At 36.6% G+C, this 16094-nt stretch overlaps 1 protein-coding gene and 1 pseudogene across 5 annotated transcripts in view; one reads left to right on the forward strand and one right to left on the reverse strand.

Annotated features, from left to right (window-relative positions):
• The window catches only part of GPATCH8 (G-patch domain containing 8), a 112095-nt gene that overhangs the window by 38752 nt on the left and 57249 nt on the right, over positions 1–16094 (reverse strand). For 4 of the 5 annotated variants that reach the window (XM_068530351.1, XM_068530353.1, XM_068530352.1 and 1 more), the window contains 2 exons: positions 10818–10885; positions 10099–10185 (listed from right to left, as the gene is read on the reverse strand). In XM_068530351.1, coding sequence (XP_068386452.1) covers positions 10099–10185; positions 10818–10885 — 155 coding nt within the window. Of the gene's footprint in view, positions 1–10098; positions 10186–10817; positions 10886–12914; positions 12960–16094 lie in introns of all 5 variants that reach the window. The other variant, XM_068530355.1, reaches the window with a different exon arrangement.
• Positions 3548–4763, forward strand: LOC137754864 (small ribosomal subunit protein eS6-like; annotated as a pseudogene).

Here is a 16094-nt window from a genome sequence, read left to right on the forward strand (position 1 = left end):
GAATGGCCAAGACCATTCAATGGGGATAAAATAGTCTTTTCAACAAATAGTGATGGGACAACTGGGTAGGCACATGCAAAAGACTGAATTTGGACCCCCTACCAAACATGACATATAAAATTTTTTAAAATTTATTTATTTATTCATTCATTCATTCATTTATGGCTGTATCGGGTCTTCGTTGTTGTGCGCGGGCTTTCTCTAGTTGCGGTAAGTGGGGTCTACTCTTCGTTGCGGTGCGTGGGCTTCTCATTGTCGTGGCTTCTCTTGTTGCAGAGCACAGGCTCTAGGCGCGCAGCCTTCAGTAGTTGTGGCACGTGGGCTCAGTAGTTGTGGCTTGCAGGCTCTAGAGCTCAGGCTCAGTAGTTGTGGCACACGGGCTTAGTTGCTCCGCCGCATGTGGGATCTTCCCGGACCAGGGCTCAAACCCGTGTCCCTTGCATTGGCAGGCAGATTCTTAACCACTGAGCCAACAGGGAAGCCCACATGACATATAAAAATTAATTCAAAATATATCAAAGACCTAAATGTTAAGAGCTAAAACTATAAAACTCTTAGAAGGAAGCATAGGTGTAACTTTTCATGGCCTTGGATTAGGCAATGGGTTCTTAAATATGACATCAAAAACACCAGCAACAAAAGAAACAAAGATAAAATGGACTTCATCAAATTTTAAAACTCTGAGCACCAAAGGGCATTATCAAGTGAAATGACAACAAAAAATGGAAGAAAATATTTGCAAGTCATACACCTCACAAGGGTCTCATTCCAGAATTCATATAGAATTCTTATAACTCAACAAAAGGACAGCCCAATTTAAAAAATGGGCAAAAGATCTGAATAGACATTTCTCCAAAGAACATAGTTAAAAGGCCAATAAGCACATGAAAAGATGCTCAACCAAAACCACAAGAAGATACTACTACTTCACACCTACTAGGATGGCTATAATAGAAAAGACAGAAAACAACATGTGTTGATGAGAATGTAGAGAAATTGTAACTCTCATATAGTACTAGTGAGAATACAAAATGGTGCAACCATTTGTGGAAAAGAGTCTGGTGGTTCCTTAAAAGTTAAACACTGAGTTACCATATAACTAGCAATGCCATTCCTAGGTATATACAAAAGAGAACTGAAAAATATATTCACACAAAAACTTGTACAAGATATTCAAAGCAGCATTATTCATAATAGCCAAAAAGTGGAAACAACTCATATGTCCATTAACTGATGAATAATTAAACAAACAAGTATATTCATACAATGCAATATTATTCAGCCCTAAAAAGGAGTAAAGTACTGATATATGCTATTTATATGGATGAACTTTGAAAACATTATGCTAAGTAAAAGAAGTCAGATACAAAAGGCCACATATTGAATGATTTAATTTATATGAAATGTTCAGAATAGGCAAATGTATAGAGACAGAAAGTGGTTGCTGGGGGAGGGAGAACACGGGGAATGAGGAATGACTGCTAAAGGGTACAAGGTTTCTTTTTGGGGTGATGTAAATGTTCTGGAACTAGTGGTGACAGTTGTACAACATTGTGAATATGCTAAGTCACTAAACTGTATATTATATAATGGTTAAAACGGTGAATTTTATCTCAACAACAGCAAAAATCTACCTGAAAAAATGCAAGTGAATGATAAACACAAAATCCAGGACAGTGCTTACCTCTGAAGGAGGAAGAAATGGGACGGGATCATAAAGTTATTGATATGTTCTTCTTAAACTGAGCAGAAGACACACAAGTGTCTGTAGTTACTCTTCATATCTTACACATATTTTTAAAATATCTTATCAATATTTAACAAGATACTAAGGGTATCAAAACGGGACTGCAATTTTTGTTTTTGTTTTTTTTCAGTTAAAAGCATGGTAGAGCTATTTGGCTTTAAAACTATGTACAACTTTCATAAAGATGAAAATTAAAAAAAAAAGAATAGAAGGCAGTGAGTGTAGAGACTATTCTTTCAGAATTTTGGTTCTAAAGACAAGTAAAAAGAAAAGATGGTAGCTACAGAGAGTAAGAGTCAACAGAGTAAGGTTTTTTTTATTAGTTTTAGTGGTTCTTTTCCCCCAAGAATGTGTGAGCATGTTTACTGGTGATAGGAAATGAATGAGTGCAAAGTGAGTTTGCCAATATAGGAAAAAAGATGTAAGGTCCTTGATAATACAGAGAGGATTAGGATCCAGAATTCAGGTGTAGGTAGGAATTTTCATTTGACAGATTATGAAACAAGGGAGAAATATTTAAGGATGGAAAGAGATAGACCCAAGTTTGATGGCAGATATTACAGGTAGAAGAAGGCACTCCCATTTGATAGTCCAAATTTTCTTTAAGTTTTCTACTAGGAGTAAGGGAAGATGGAGGAAGGACAAGGGTAGCTGAGGGAAGATGAGGGCTTAAAGATCAATGTTTGAGAATGACAGTTGAAGAGACTAAGAGGGAGTTGATGCGTGAAAGGATTCCTTGGCAGTTCTGGGAGTCCAGTGAGTTGGCACCAGTCCCACACTGCACTACAGTAAAGACGTAGAAATGAAGAATGCAAGTATTTCTACTGAGTGGGGATAGGTTCTTGGTGAGTAGGTATGACAAAAGAAGGATTAGGAAGAAAAGAAGTTGGAATCAAAGTGTTGAGAGAAGTAAAAAATCAATCTGTGGTGCTCAAGAAGTATAAATTAAGGAGGGGCTAAGTTACTAAAGTCAAGGTTCCGAGGTCATGTGAAGGTGAAGAACAAATATGAAATAAAGGCGTGACATCAAGAAGGGGAGAGGGTTTCGCAAGCTGTATCATTCAAAGTTGACAAGATTTCTGAGTGAACAGTCTGATCAATAAAATGGGAGTAAGTAATTCTTGTTGTACCTACCACAAAGAGTTCAAAAGTGAAATAATTTCTTGGTCGGGAGAGAAAGGGTCTCAAAATATATTGTGTAATCTAATGAGGTTGTGAATTACTCAGCTACTTCATGTATTTATTATTTACTTGATAGTGTAACTTTTACTTGAAAAACAATAAAAATGTATTCTCTAAAATGTTTATATTTCTGACAGTATACCAAATAAACCTGGTTTTCTCCATCATTTCCAAGAATTTATTTGTTCGACTCATATTTATTGAGTACTTATGTGCCAGGCACTATACTGGATGCAGTATACATATTGCCAGACAAATAGACAGCTTCTCTCCTCAAGGCTCTTTCTTTCCAGTACTGTAGTCAGCCTATAAATAAGGTTACAAGCAAAAATTTATAATTATAAATTATATATGAGAGTGTTGCAAGAGAATAAAGTAGAGGATTTATTTAAATTGGGTGGCTAGGAAAGATTTCTAGTGAAGTAATATTTAAGCTAAGACCTAAAGGATAAAAGCCAACCACGTGAAAAATTTCAAAACAGTGGCATGACGATTCTATGCTTAAGGACAGTGGTTAGACAGAGAAAGAGGGCCCAGGTCCTAACCTGAAGAACTCCAACATCTAAAGTTTAGGCAGCTCTTTTTTGTGGTGCCTCGGAGGCAATCAGCCACTTCAGGATGGAGCGGAACATCTCTTTCCCGGCTACTGGCTTCCAGAAACTCATTGAAGTGAACGATGAACGAAAACTTCACACCTTTTATGAGAAGCGTACGGCCACAGAAGTTGCTGCTGATGCTCTGGGTGAAGAATGGAAGGGTTATGTGGTCCAAATCAGTGGTGGGAACGACAAACAAGGTTTCCCCATGAAGCAGGGTGTCTTGACCCATGGCCGAGTCCGCCTGCTACTGAGTAAGGGGCATTCCTGCTACAGACCAAAGAGGACTGGAGAAAGAAAGCATAAATCTGTACAGGGTTGCATTGTGAATGCAAATCTGAGTGTTCTCAATTTGGTCATCGTAAAAAAAGGGGAGAAGGATATTCCTGACTCACTGATACTACTGTGCCTTGTCGCCTGGGGCCCAAAAGAGCTAGCAGAATCCACAAACTTTTCAATCTCTCTAAAGATGATGTCCGACAGAGTGAAGTAAGTCAGAAAGAGAAAAACAAATACCGTATGCTAACACATATATGGAATCTAAAAAACAAACAAAAAAAAATGGTCATGAAGAACCTAAGGGCAAGACGGGAATAAAGACTCAGACCTACTAGAGAATGGACTTGAGGATACGGGGAGGGAGAAGGGTAAGCTGGGACAGTGAGAGAGTGGCATGGACATATATACACTACCAAATGTAAAATAGACAGCTGGTGGGAAGCAGCTGCATAGCACAGGGAGATCAGCTTGGTGCTTTGTGACCACCTAGAGGGGTGGGATAGGGAGGGTGGGAGGGAGGGAGACGCAAGAGGGAAGAGATATGGGAACATATGTATATGTATAACTGATTCACTTTGTTATAAAGCAGAAATCTAACACACCATTGTAAAGCAATTATACTCCGATAAAGATGTTAAAAAAAATAAAAAATAAAAAAATAAAGATGATGTCCGCCAGTATGTTGTGAGAAAGCCCCTACACAAAGGTAAGAAACCTAGGACCAAAGCACCCAAGATTCAGCATCTTGTTACTCCATGTGGTCTGCAACACAAATGTCAGCGTATTGCTCTGAAGAAACAGCGTACTAAGAAAAATAAGGAAGAGGCTGCAGAATATGCTAAACTTCTGGCAAGAGAATAAAGAAGGCCAAAGAAAAACGCCACGAACAGATTGCCAAGAGACGGAGGCTGTCTTCTCTGAGAGCTTCTACTTCTAATTCTGAGTCCAATATAAAATGAGATGTTCTAAGCATAACAAATAAATAAGAAGAGACAAAAAAAGTTCAGGCAGAAGAGAAGGAGTCAACAAAGGAATCTATATAGAAGCAGCAAGAGAGATAAGGAGGAGAAATCTAGGAAAGTATAAAATCTTCAAAAGCAAGAGGAAAGAAATTGTTTTAAAGAGAAAAGAGTGGTCAATTGTATTGAATGATGCAAAGAAGCAGGACGTGGAAGAAAGTAAGAACTATAACAGGTCTACTGGATTTAGCAAATAAAGGTATTTTGCAGCCTTGAAAAAACTGGTTCAGTGAAAAGTGCTAAAGCCAGTCTTAATGGGTTGAAGAGTGCATAAAGAAAGGGGTAGGGAAAAGAGAACAGGGAAAGAAAAAAAGGAAGAGAAGGAAGAGAGAGATTTCACCATATTATAACTCCGGATAAAATAAAACACAAAAGATTTAATATATAGCTGAGCTCAACAAGACAGGGCAATCCCTAGGCACCTAAACACGAGGCCTCAGGACCTTGATGGTAGAAGGCCAACTAAGCTCTCCCTGCGAAATGCTCAGAGAGATGAATGGTTGCCTCCATCCTTGAAACAGGGACTAGAAAAACGGCACTACATCATCACCTGCTATCCCCTGAACGCATCAAAAAACTCACCATCTACCAAGGTATAAATGGAAAAGGTCATGCATAGAAGGTTGGAATTTCAGACCACAGTCATTGGTGGACCTAAAGAATTTACACCTTTCATCCAAAGCAGGAACCCTTAGCTTAGGTATTAACATTTTAAAACCAGTCCATATAAAGTTCTCAGGTCTTCAGTTAAAGACTTGAGTCTCTAGCAAAAGCACATATGGAACTGCCCCATAAGAACGTCTCTAAAATCCAGGATACGAGAAACATCCAGAGGACGAGATGACAATCAAAACGGCAAACCACACAAGGAAACAAACCACTGCAAGAAAGTCAGAAGCAGCAAACTACAAAAACGCTTACGAAGTACTACAGATAACAGAAGATTTGAAAGAAATTATAAAATAAGAACATTTAGAATGTTTTTTAAAAAAAGGCAGAAACAGTAACCAAAAGGCAAAAAATTTTGTTTTTGTTTAAAGAACAAAAAAATAGCAAATTTTGGGGAAAAGAATCAAAAAGATATTTTAGGAACTAAAAAAAGGCACTTAAAAAAGTGATTGATATATAATAAAACAATATTTATAAGTGTTAATTGTAGAATATAGGTGGTAGGTATATAGGTATTCACTATATAGATCTTTCAGTTTTTCTGTATGCTCAACAATTTTCATTATAAAGTATCACTGAAATAAAAAATAAGTAAATACGTCAGGTGCGGTGAAAAGAGAAAATCCTCTATAATATCTTCTAAGCTCTATGTTTTTTCCTTTTACATTTAAATCTTTAATCCACCTGCAATTGATTATTGTATGGTATGGGGTAGAAGTTCAAATTCACTATTTCCCATATGGATAACCAACTGTCTCAGAACCTTTTACTGAAAAATTCATTCTTTCCCCCACTTATCTGCAATACCATCTTTGTCTTATCAAGTGGTCAAATATGTAAGGGTCTGCAACTGGGCTCTCTTTTCTGTTCCATTGGTCTAACCTTGTGCCAATATCACATATCTTAATTACTTTAGCTTTCTATCTTATACTTTAAGAATGCTTTGACTATTCTTGGCCCTTTATACTTCCATACAAAATTCCATACAAAATCCTGTTGGGATTTTTATCTGATTGATTTGAAATATATAGAAAAATTGGGGGAAAACAGATACCTTTACAATATTGAGTCTTCTAATTCATGATCATAAAAAAATCTCATTTTTAAAATTCATTATTCTTTAATGCCTCTAAATAATGCTTCAGAATTTTTGCCTCAAGTCTCCCGCATCTCATTAGATCTATACCCAAGTGTTTCATGTATTTTTTTTGCTATTACAATTGGTGACATTTTTGTTATATCCATTTTCTAATATGAAAATTTAAATGTATGATTTTGTATCTAGCATCCTGCTAAACTCCGTTATTTGTGTAACTAATCTGTAAATTTTCTTGCATATCATGAACATAATCATACCTGCAAACAATGACAGTTCTGTCTCTCCCTTTCATCTCTTGTATCTTTGTTTGTTTCTGCCTGTCTGTCTTACTGTGCTGCTTAAGACCTCCAGCACAATGTTTAATACAAACAATGACAGCAGGTATCCCTGTTATGTTTCCCCATCTCAAAAGGAAAGCTTTCGACTTTTCAATATTAAGTATGATGTCTCCTATATAGTTTTTGTAGGCATTCCATCTGGTTAAAAAAGGTCCTTTCTTTGTCAAGTTGGACAAGACTTTTCATCATGAATGAATGCTGTATTTTATATAATGCTCTTGGTTTTTTTGCATCTATTGAGATGATCATATAATTTTTTTCCTTTAATCATTTAATATGGTTGACTACATGAATTGATTTTAACATTAAATCAATCTTGCATTCGTGGGATAACTTGGTCATGGTATATCCTAAATTGGTTCTGGTGTTTTAAGATCTGCATCTGTGTTATACATCAACGTCATATAATTATTCTTATCATACTGTCCTTGTCAGGAGTTACCATCTAGTCTCTAATTAAATGAGCTGGGAGTTTTTCTTCATTTTCAATCCTCTGGAAGATCAGAAATTGTTGGTCAAGACTGAAGTTATTTCTTTTATGAATTGTGATAGAACTCATTATGAAATTATTTGGGCTGTATGGAAAGATTTTTCACCACAGATTCAATTTATATAATTTACATATGTTAGAGGATTACCAAGGTTTTCTATTCTCTTCAAGTCTATTTTAGCAAGTTATATTTTTTAGGAGTTTGTCCACTTAAACCTATCTTTGCATTCAAAGCATAAAATTATCCATACTATTTTTATCTTTTAGTGCCTGCTGCATCTGCAATGATATCCTCTTTTTTTCATTATTGACATTGGTTTTCTATGTTCTTTTCTTTCTTAATATCACAAGTATGTCAAAGAACTAACTTTTGGATTTGTTGTATGTTTGTTTTCTGTTTCATTCTCTTTTGTTCTTATCTTTATCTTATCTTCATTATTTCTTTTCTTTAACATTCTTTGGGTTTATTTTGTTATTCTTTTGCTAACTTCCCAAGAGGAACGTTTACTTCATTTATTTCCTGCCTTTCTTTTTTTCTAAGATAAGCATTTAAGGACATGTATTTGCTATCAAGACCTAAATAGACATTTCTCCAAAGTAGATATACAGATTGCCAACAAACACATGAAAGGGTGCTCAACATCACTAATCATTAGAGAAATGCAAATCAAAACTACAATGAGGTATCACCTCACACCAGTCAGAATGGCCATCATCAAAAAATCTACAAGCAATAAATGCTGGAGAGGGTGTGGAGAAAAGGGAACCCTCTTGCACTGTTGGTGGGAATGTACACTAATACAGCCACTATGGAGAACAGTACGGAGGTTCCTCAAAAAACTAAAAATGGAACTACTATACGACCTAGCAATCCCACTACTGGGCATATACCCTGAGAAAACCATAATTCAAAAAGAGTCATGTATCACAATGTTCATTGCAGCTCTATTTACAATAGCCAGGACATGGAAGCAACCTAAGTGTCCATCGACAGATGAATGGATAAAGAAGATGTGGCACATATATATGATGGGGCACATATATGATGGAATATTATTACTCAGCCATAAAAAGAAATGAAATTGAGTTATTTGTAGGGAGGTGGATGGACGTAGAGTCTGTCATAGAGAGTGAAGTAAGTCAGAAAGAGAAAAACAAATACCGTATGCTAACACGTATATATGGAATCTAAAAAAAAAAAAAAAATGGTTCTGAAGAACCTAGGGGCAGGACAGGAATAAAGACTCAGATGTAGAGAATGGACTTGAGGACACGGGGAGGGGGAAGGGTAAGCTGGGACAAAGTGAGAGAGCGACATGGACATATATACACTACCAAATGTAAAACAGATAGCTAGTGAGAAGCAGCCGCATAGCACAGGGAGATCAGCTCGGTGCTTTGTGTCCACCTAGAGGCGTGGGATAGGGAGGGTGGGAGGGAGACGCAAGAGGGAGGAGATATGGGGATGTATGTATATGTATAGCTGACTCACTTTGTTATACAGCAGAAACTAACACACCATTGTAAAGCAATTATACTACAATAAAGATGTTAAAAATAAAAAGGACATGTATTTGCCATCATATATCATATTGCTTTAGCTTATCTTACAAGTTTTGATGTGTAGCATTTCTATCTTTCAGTCCAAAATATTTTCCAATTACCATTGTGATTTCTTCTTTTACTGATAGGTTATATGTAAAAATGTGCTTCTTAATTTTGAAACAGAGATTTTTAAAAAATTGTTTTATGGCTTGATAACTTGATTTCAGTTCTTTGAAATCTGTTGATACTTTATGACACAGAACATGGTAAAAAATTTGTTTAAATAAATGTTTCATATATATTTGAAATTTGTAACTTTCAAAGTGATTGGGTGCATAGGTCTATATAATCATTTTGAAATTTGTTAAATGAGATGTTCCAGTCTTCCAAACATCCTTGCTGACTGTTTTCCTCTACTTTTATCAATTACTGAGAGGTATATTAAAATCTCCAACAACTGTGGTAGGTATAACATTGCTCCTTGTAGTTCTGTCAGTTTTTGCTTTATATATTTTTTTTACGGTAGAACAGATTTTTAAAAATGAATCCCTTTTCTCTCTTCTCACCTTAAGTATCATGACCAAAATCAGTTTCTACATGATAATCTTCACTAATTCTGTTTCTTATCTTCAAATTTACCTATTTTATGGTAGAGATTGGGCTTACTAAAACATCTTGAAAGGCATGTACCCTTGTCAGTCTTTTTGAAAGCCAACTTATAACATGTTCTAAGCTGCAGTTTCCTATAACTACCTGCTTAAAAAGGAAGATACTGAAGTTCTCAATTGTTTGTCATTCTTCAAACACCTCATCCATTAAAAAAGGAAAGGCTTACCAATAGGTATCAAGCTCTCAAAGGACTCACCAATTTTTACTGCTATTACTACCTAATGTATACCAGGCACTGTGTTTTCAAACACTAATGCACTCTCCCCAACAGATAATAATACAAAGTGGTTATTATTATCTCTATAGTTTTTACAGAAGCAATAAATAAGAAAGTAACAGAAACCCGAGGTCTAAGACTAATCACCACCAAAGGTCAAACAAATGTTGCTGTCAACAGATTCTTTCCACCAAAATGAATATCTCAGTGTGAACACCCCACATGCAAGAATGGCTTCATTTAAGTACCTTGTACTTCTGTCTCAGTTCTTCCGTGTCTTCTTTTTCCACTTCTAGGACACGGCGCCGTTCGGTAGCATCTTCGGCATAATCAAGCTTAACAAAAACAGATATAGTTAGTCTTAATTCCTAAAGTACCCCCAATTAGTCATAAAAAAGTCATTTACACAACTACAGTATTGTATGAAAATAAGAAACTTCTAACTTTTTGCTCAGCTACCTCTTGCTTTATTGTCACCCCACAGAGAAAATAGCATGCAAAATAGTTCATTAATCCTTTCATGCTGGTGGTTCCCAACAGGCACATGTGTTGATGATAACAGACTTTACTTCAATGTTCAATGCCAAAGAATTAGGAGTAAATGGAGAAAAATATTTCAGGCAATGAAAAGAAGATATCACAGATCACAGCTGTACACAGCTCTACAGAGACAAAGCTTCTACCACAGCAATTATTTTAAGAGTTGAGCAACACTGCCTATGGAAATGAGCACCGGGGTCTGGGTTTAAATCTGACCTTGCCTTGTGGCATAACCCTGGGAAACCATTCAACTTCTTTATAACAGGGGCATTATTTGCCACCCACCTGCCTCAAAGGCAGCACTAAATGAGAATGTAAAATACATTTTAAAATTTCCCCTCAAAAACATTAAAACTACATCTGAATTTGGAATTAGTATCAATTTTAAATATCCCATAAAACAAGTGAACCAATGAGATCAATTTACCTCCATTTCCATGCGACCCATGCCCATGACATCATACTTGACAACGATTGGAATGGGATCTGTTCTCCCTGTAACAGGAACATATAATCAAGGTGAGATGCAAAGCTAAGTCAACAGTTCGCTTTACACATTGGGTTTGGGTGGTTAGAGATCTTGCCTTGGAGTGCAGAGACCAGAAAGCTACAGTGAACCAAACACAAGCCATTCTCACAGCTTACAACCAAACCTACTTCTCCCAGTTTAAGCCCAACTAACCACCTTGGTTGACCTTCCAGTTGGGGATGATTCCAGATTACTATGGCAAAATTAAATAAGTAATGCAAAAGCACTTCCTAAGCAATGGCACCAGGAAGTTTAAAATCAAAAACATTAGAAATTCCTTTTTAAAAAGACCTCCAAATAACTTTCCACCAAGAATCACTTCACTCTTACTGTCCACTGACATCTTCCCACACACACTTTTAAAACTGGTAATAAATATCTCAACTGACATGTTTAAATCGGAAGAGCACAGTTTCAAACATGATACAGGAAAATTCAATAACAGCAACTCAGAGTGTTTAATATTTTTTTTATATTCAAAAGATGCTTTACAATTAAATGAGGTGGTGAAAAAAATTAAATAGAAAGCAACAGTTAGTTGCCCTTAGGAACAAAAAATAGTTTCACTTTTAAACTGGTGCTCTGAGGTCCCATTTTCCAGGGTGGATTTAACACTGGCTGTGGCAATCAGTAAGCTGTGAAAAGGACTAGTTGCGAAGAAAATTGACTTTAAACTAATTGATCTATGCTGGAGATTTTTAAAAATGTATATTTAATCCACTCATAACCAGCCAAACAAAGCAAAATGGGGCAGACAAGCACTTTACTACCACAGCTGTTTTACATCACAACTTGCGCTGTTTATTGTGATGTAAGCCCACTGAAAAGAGGACTTACCTTATCCGTTGTATACCTTTAGTGAAAAAACACAATGTTTACTTCCCTCATCGTTTCACTCAGGCTGGTGTAAACAATTGTTTTTTTATTTTTGTTTTTTTGTTATACACACATATATATTATACCTTTGGGCTAAAAGTTGAGTTTTGTCAGGCTAAATCTGAGATATTACCAAAAACAAATTTGGAAAAAGAAAAAAGCAATAAAAGCCATGATCATGACTAGGATTAGTCCAGGAGGAAAAAAAAAAGAAACTGTTTCCAAAGTGACCAGCAACCACTTGCATCCAGTTGCTCTGTATTTGTGGGATTAATTTGTGTTTCAAAAAGTAATGAAAAACAGAAGTTCAATTACTTATCACCAATATCCCATTATTGCTTGTGAACAATAAGAAGGTAATTAGGAACAGTGGAAAAAAATGTTTAATAAAGAACATCTCATGCCAGAAAAGAGAACAAAGTTCTAAAATACAGCCGTCTTTTAGATACTATCAAATACTGCCAGTTAAACAAAATAAAAATGCATTATTATGCCCAATGGTATAATAAATAAGCAGTGACTGCAATCTTTAGCAAAAGAACCAAATTAAAGACAGGTTATAAAAATGACTTCCTAGGTGCAATATCACTTTCATAACGTCTCAATCAGGGATTTACTGGTAAAAAGAAATGGTCCAATGAAAGAATTGAAAAGAAATGTCAAAGTAATTTTACTTTTTTTTAATTTGATATCTTTTTCAGTTTGTCAGAATTTGCTTTGTAAGAAAATTTGGTGTAAATTCATTACCTCTGTAAACCCCTGTTATAAACTCTACATTAGTACTTTTGCCTTCTAAGGCAGTCAAAGTTTGTTTTAATTTATTTATAGATTGCAGTAGCAAGTGCTAGTGCCCATTATATTGTGGGGAAATCAAGTTTTTACAGTATTAGAATTTAATGTTTTAACTGATTTTTTTTTTTGGCAGTTCTAACACAAACAGATACATCCCTTCTTAACATTACCCTTTAATGAACAAGGATCAGACAAGTTGCATAAGGAAAGGAAAGGAAAATGAAAAAGACCAAGCAGAAGGATGAAGGCTACAACAGAGAAAGTAAGCCTAACATATTGGTGCACTGATGACAAAAGGAGTAATTCAGTCTGAAAATAAAAAATTACCACTGCTAAGTTTACCATCACCACAACAAGTCCAGGATCATAATGCTGTAAAAAAGAAACACCATTTGTTAGGCAGAAACCATCAAGGTAGGAAACAGGCCTTCTAGCAGGCAGACAGGATGGGGTAAAGTAACAATTGGGCTTTGTCCCTCCCCCAATTTCAGCTGGGGACACAGGAAGGACACTTTGTGCTACAGCGGTTGTTTTCATACTGGTTAAGTCAGGGTGTGAGATTTTTGTACTGCTACTTGAGAACATGAACAACCTCCTCTAAAATAATGCAGGGGGAGGGGGGAAGGTGGGAGAAAGTGAAAAAACTAGCTCTAGCTTCCGATCTCTCATTTAACTACTCATCCTGGTAAATCAGTACTCAGGGCCCAAGGTGGGACTTTTTCCTTAAAGAAATAACATCAAAGACAGATCAACTGGACAGTGACCATCAAGTCATTTGCTACACTAAAAGAACTCTAAGAGGATTTGGGGGGTGGAGGGGTTCATCAAGACCTTACTGAAAATATATAATAAGTAAAAGGTCTGGAAAATAACCTTAGATCTTCAGTGCTTGGAAAACTTAGGTGCATTTGAGTTCCGTTATGAACGAATAAAACTCTTGAACAAGGGAGCTTTCCTTAGAACTTGTTTCCTTTTAATGAAGTCTTCCCAAGTCCGCCAACATCTCTCTTTCTGCACACAACAAAGCCAGGCTTTGAAGAACACCAGTAACTCCAGAGAAAGTGGCATCAAAAGGGCTGTCACATTTACAATTAGTCCACTCAGAGGTAACTCACAGAAAACAAACAGTCTGGCTTTAAAAACAATCTGAAGGCAACATTACTGCCTGCGCCAAATAGTAATTTCTTTCATTAGAGGCTCCTGACCAAGGAAAAATCTCACTGGGAAAAGACACTGAACAATACATACAGGAAGAGGTTGCAGCATTTAAAAAAAGAAAAAAATTCCCTCAATTTATTCATTTGTGATCAATGATAAATCCTATCATAGAGCACATCACTGTGGAACATCTGAATAACAACCTATAGTTATGACTTTTCAAAGGGTAGGTAGCAACAGAATGTTTGCTAATATAATATTCCCTAGAAAACTCAACTTCTTTTTAAAACAAATTGAATGAAATTCAGGTTCCCTATTTCTTGGTTTCTCTTAACAGGGACAAATATTTCTTAAAATCCATTAAAATAAGAACATTTTGTTGTTTATTTCATTTCAAAGGAGGCAACTTCAACCAGAACACTAAATACTTTCCTTAAAAGAAACTGTCCTCTTCAGCCAAAGATCTATATATAGATACTATGACTGTGATCTAGCCAACTGGACAAGGGGGGAAAAAGGAAAGAAAACATACCACATCTAGAATGTTCCAACACCAATGTATTCATGTGATGGGGAAAAAAATTGATATTCATATTTTCTAAATCAAAACTGTAAATCTATATACAAATATCAAATCATTATGTTGTAAACCTGAAACTAAAATAATATTGTATGTCATTTGTACCTCAATTAAAAAACTTTTTTAGGGGATTCCCTGGTGGTATAGTGGTTAATACGCCTGCCAACGCAGGGGACACGGGTTCGAGCCCTGGTCCGGGAAGATCCCACATGCCGCGGAGCAACTAAGCCCGTGCACCACAACTACTGAGCCTGCGCTCTAGAGCCTGCGAGCCACAACTACTGAAGCCCACGTGCCTAGAGCCTGTGCTCTGCAACAAGAGAAGCCACCGCAATGAGAAGCCCGTGCACCGCAACGAAGAGTGGCCCCCGTTCTCGACAACTAGAGAAAGCCCGCGCACAGCAATGAAGACCCAACGCAGCCCAAAAAAATCAGTTAATTAATTAAAAAAAATTTTTTAAAGAGATGGAAAAAACTTTAAATGATGTTTCGTTAACCAAACAGTATTGTACATTCTATATTTAGAAGGTAGGCTTACTTCTACAATGACAAACATGCTAAAATGTTCACATATTCATCTCTTGCTAAAATGTGATGGTATTATGACTTATCATAACTGAAGAGAGAATAAAGCTAAATACCAAAATCCACTGATTGCTTATAGCCACACTGTTTCTGAGAATAATCCCTCACATTAATCAGTTTTGATTTTGAAACACTTAAGGATATACCAATCTACAAAACTGGCCCAAAGAACTGCACTGTGAAGAAATAATTTTTTTTTTATACAAACACTATTTTTTAATTTTATTTTTAAAATTTATTTATTTATTTATTTATTTTTGGCTGTGTTGGGTCTTCGTTTCTGTGCGAGGGCTTTCTCTAGTTGTGGCAAGCGTGGGCCACTCTTCATTTCGGTGCGCGGGCCTTTTCACCGTCGCGGCCTCTCTTGTTGCGGGGCACAGGCTCCAGACACGCAGGCTCAGTAGTTGTGGCTCACAGGCCCAGTTGCTCCGCGGCATGTGGGATCTTCCCAGACCAGGGCTCGAACCCGTGTCCCCTGCATTGGCAGGCAGACTCTCAACCACTGTGCCACCAGGGAAGCCCTATTTTTTTATTTTTTTTTTAAGATTTTTTTTTTGATGTGGACCATTTTTAAAGTCTTTATTGAATCTGTTACAATATTGCTTCTGTTTTATGTTTTTTGGCCGCGAGGCATGTGGGATCTTAGCTCCCCCACCAGGGATCGAACCCACACCCCGTGCAGTGGAAGGTGAAGTCTTAACCACTGGACCGCCAGGGGAGGCCCACAAACACTATTGTTAAACAAACTAACTCCAGGAATAGAACAACTGGGAAGAAAATATTAAAGGACAACCATAATCTGGTAATCAGCACACTTCAGAAACAGAAGACACGTGACTTCTCCACAGAAATAAATTAGAAATGAAGAAGCTTCTGAAGTGATTAAAACACTAGTTGGATATCAACAGAGGTAAGAACACCCAATTTACCTCAGCTGCCTTTTCCTTTACTGAGATTCACTCAACAACACTTACTGAATTGCTACTATATACCAACTACTCTTGGAAGGCTTTGGGCATATGGCAGTGATTAAAACAAAGTCCTACACTCCATGAATTACCTATAATTAGGCAAAATAATCTTACCAATTTAAACTTCTGGCATGGGGGGGGGTGGCGGGAAGAACACTTGTGGAGCCAATGCACATATGGTTCAAAAAGTTTTTAAATGTCTAATGTTCTCTT

This window comes from Eschrichtius robustus, chromosome 20, assembly GCF_028021215.1.
Source record: "Eschrichtius robustus isolate mEscRob2 chromosome 20, mEscRob2.pri, whole genome shotgun sequence".
Lineage (NCBI taxonomy): Eukaryota > Metazoa > Chordata > Mammalia > Artiodactyla > Eschrichtiidae > Eschrichtius > Eschrichtius robustus.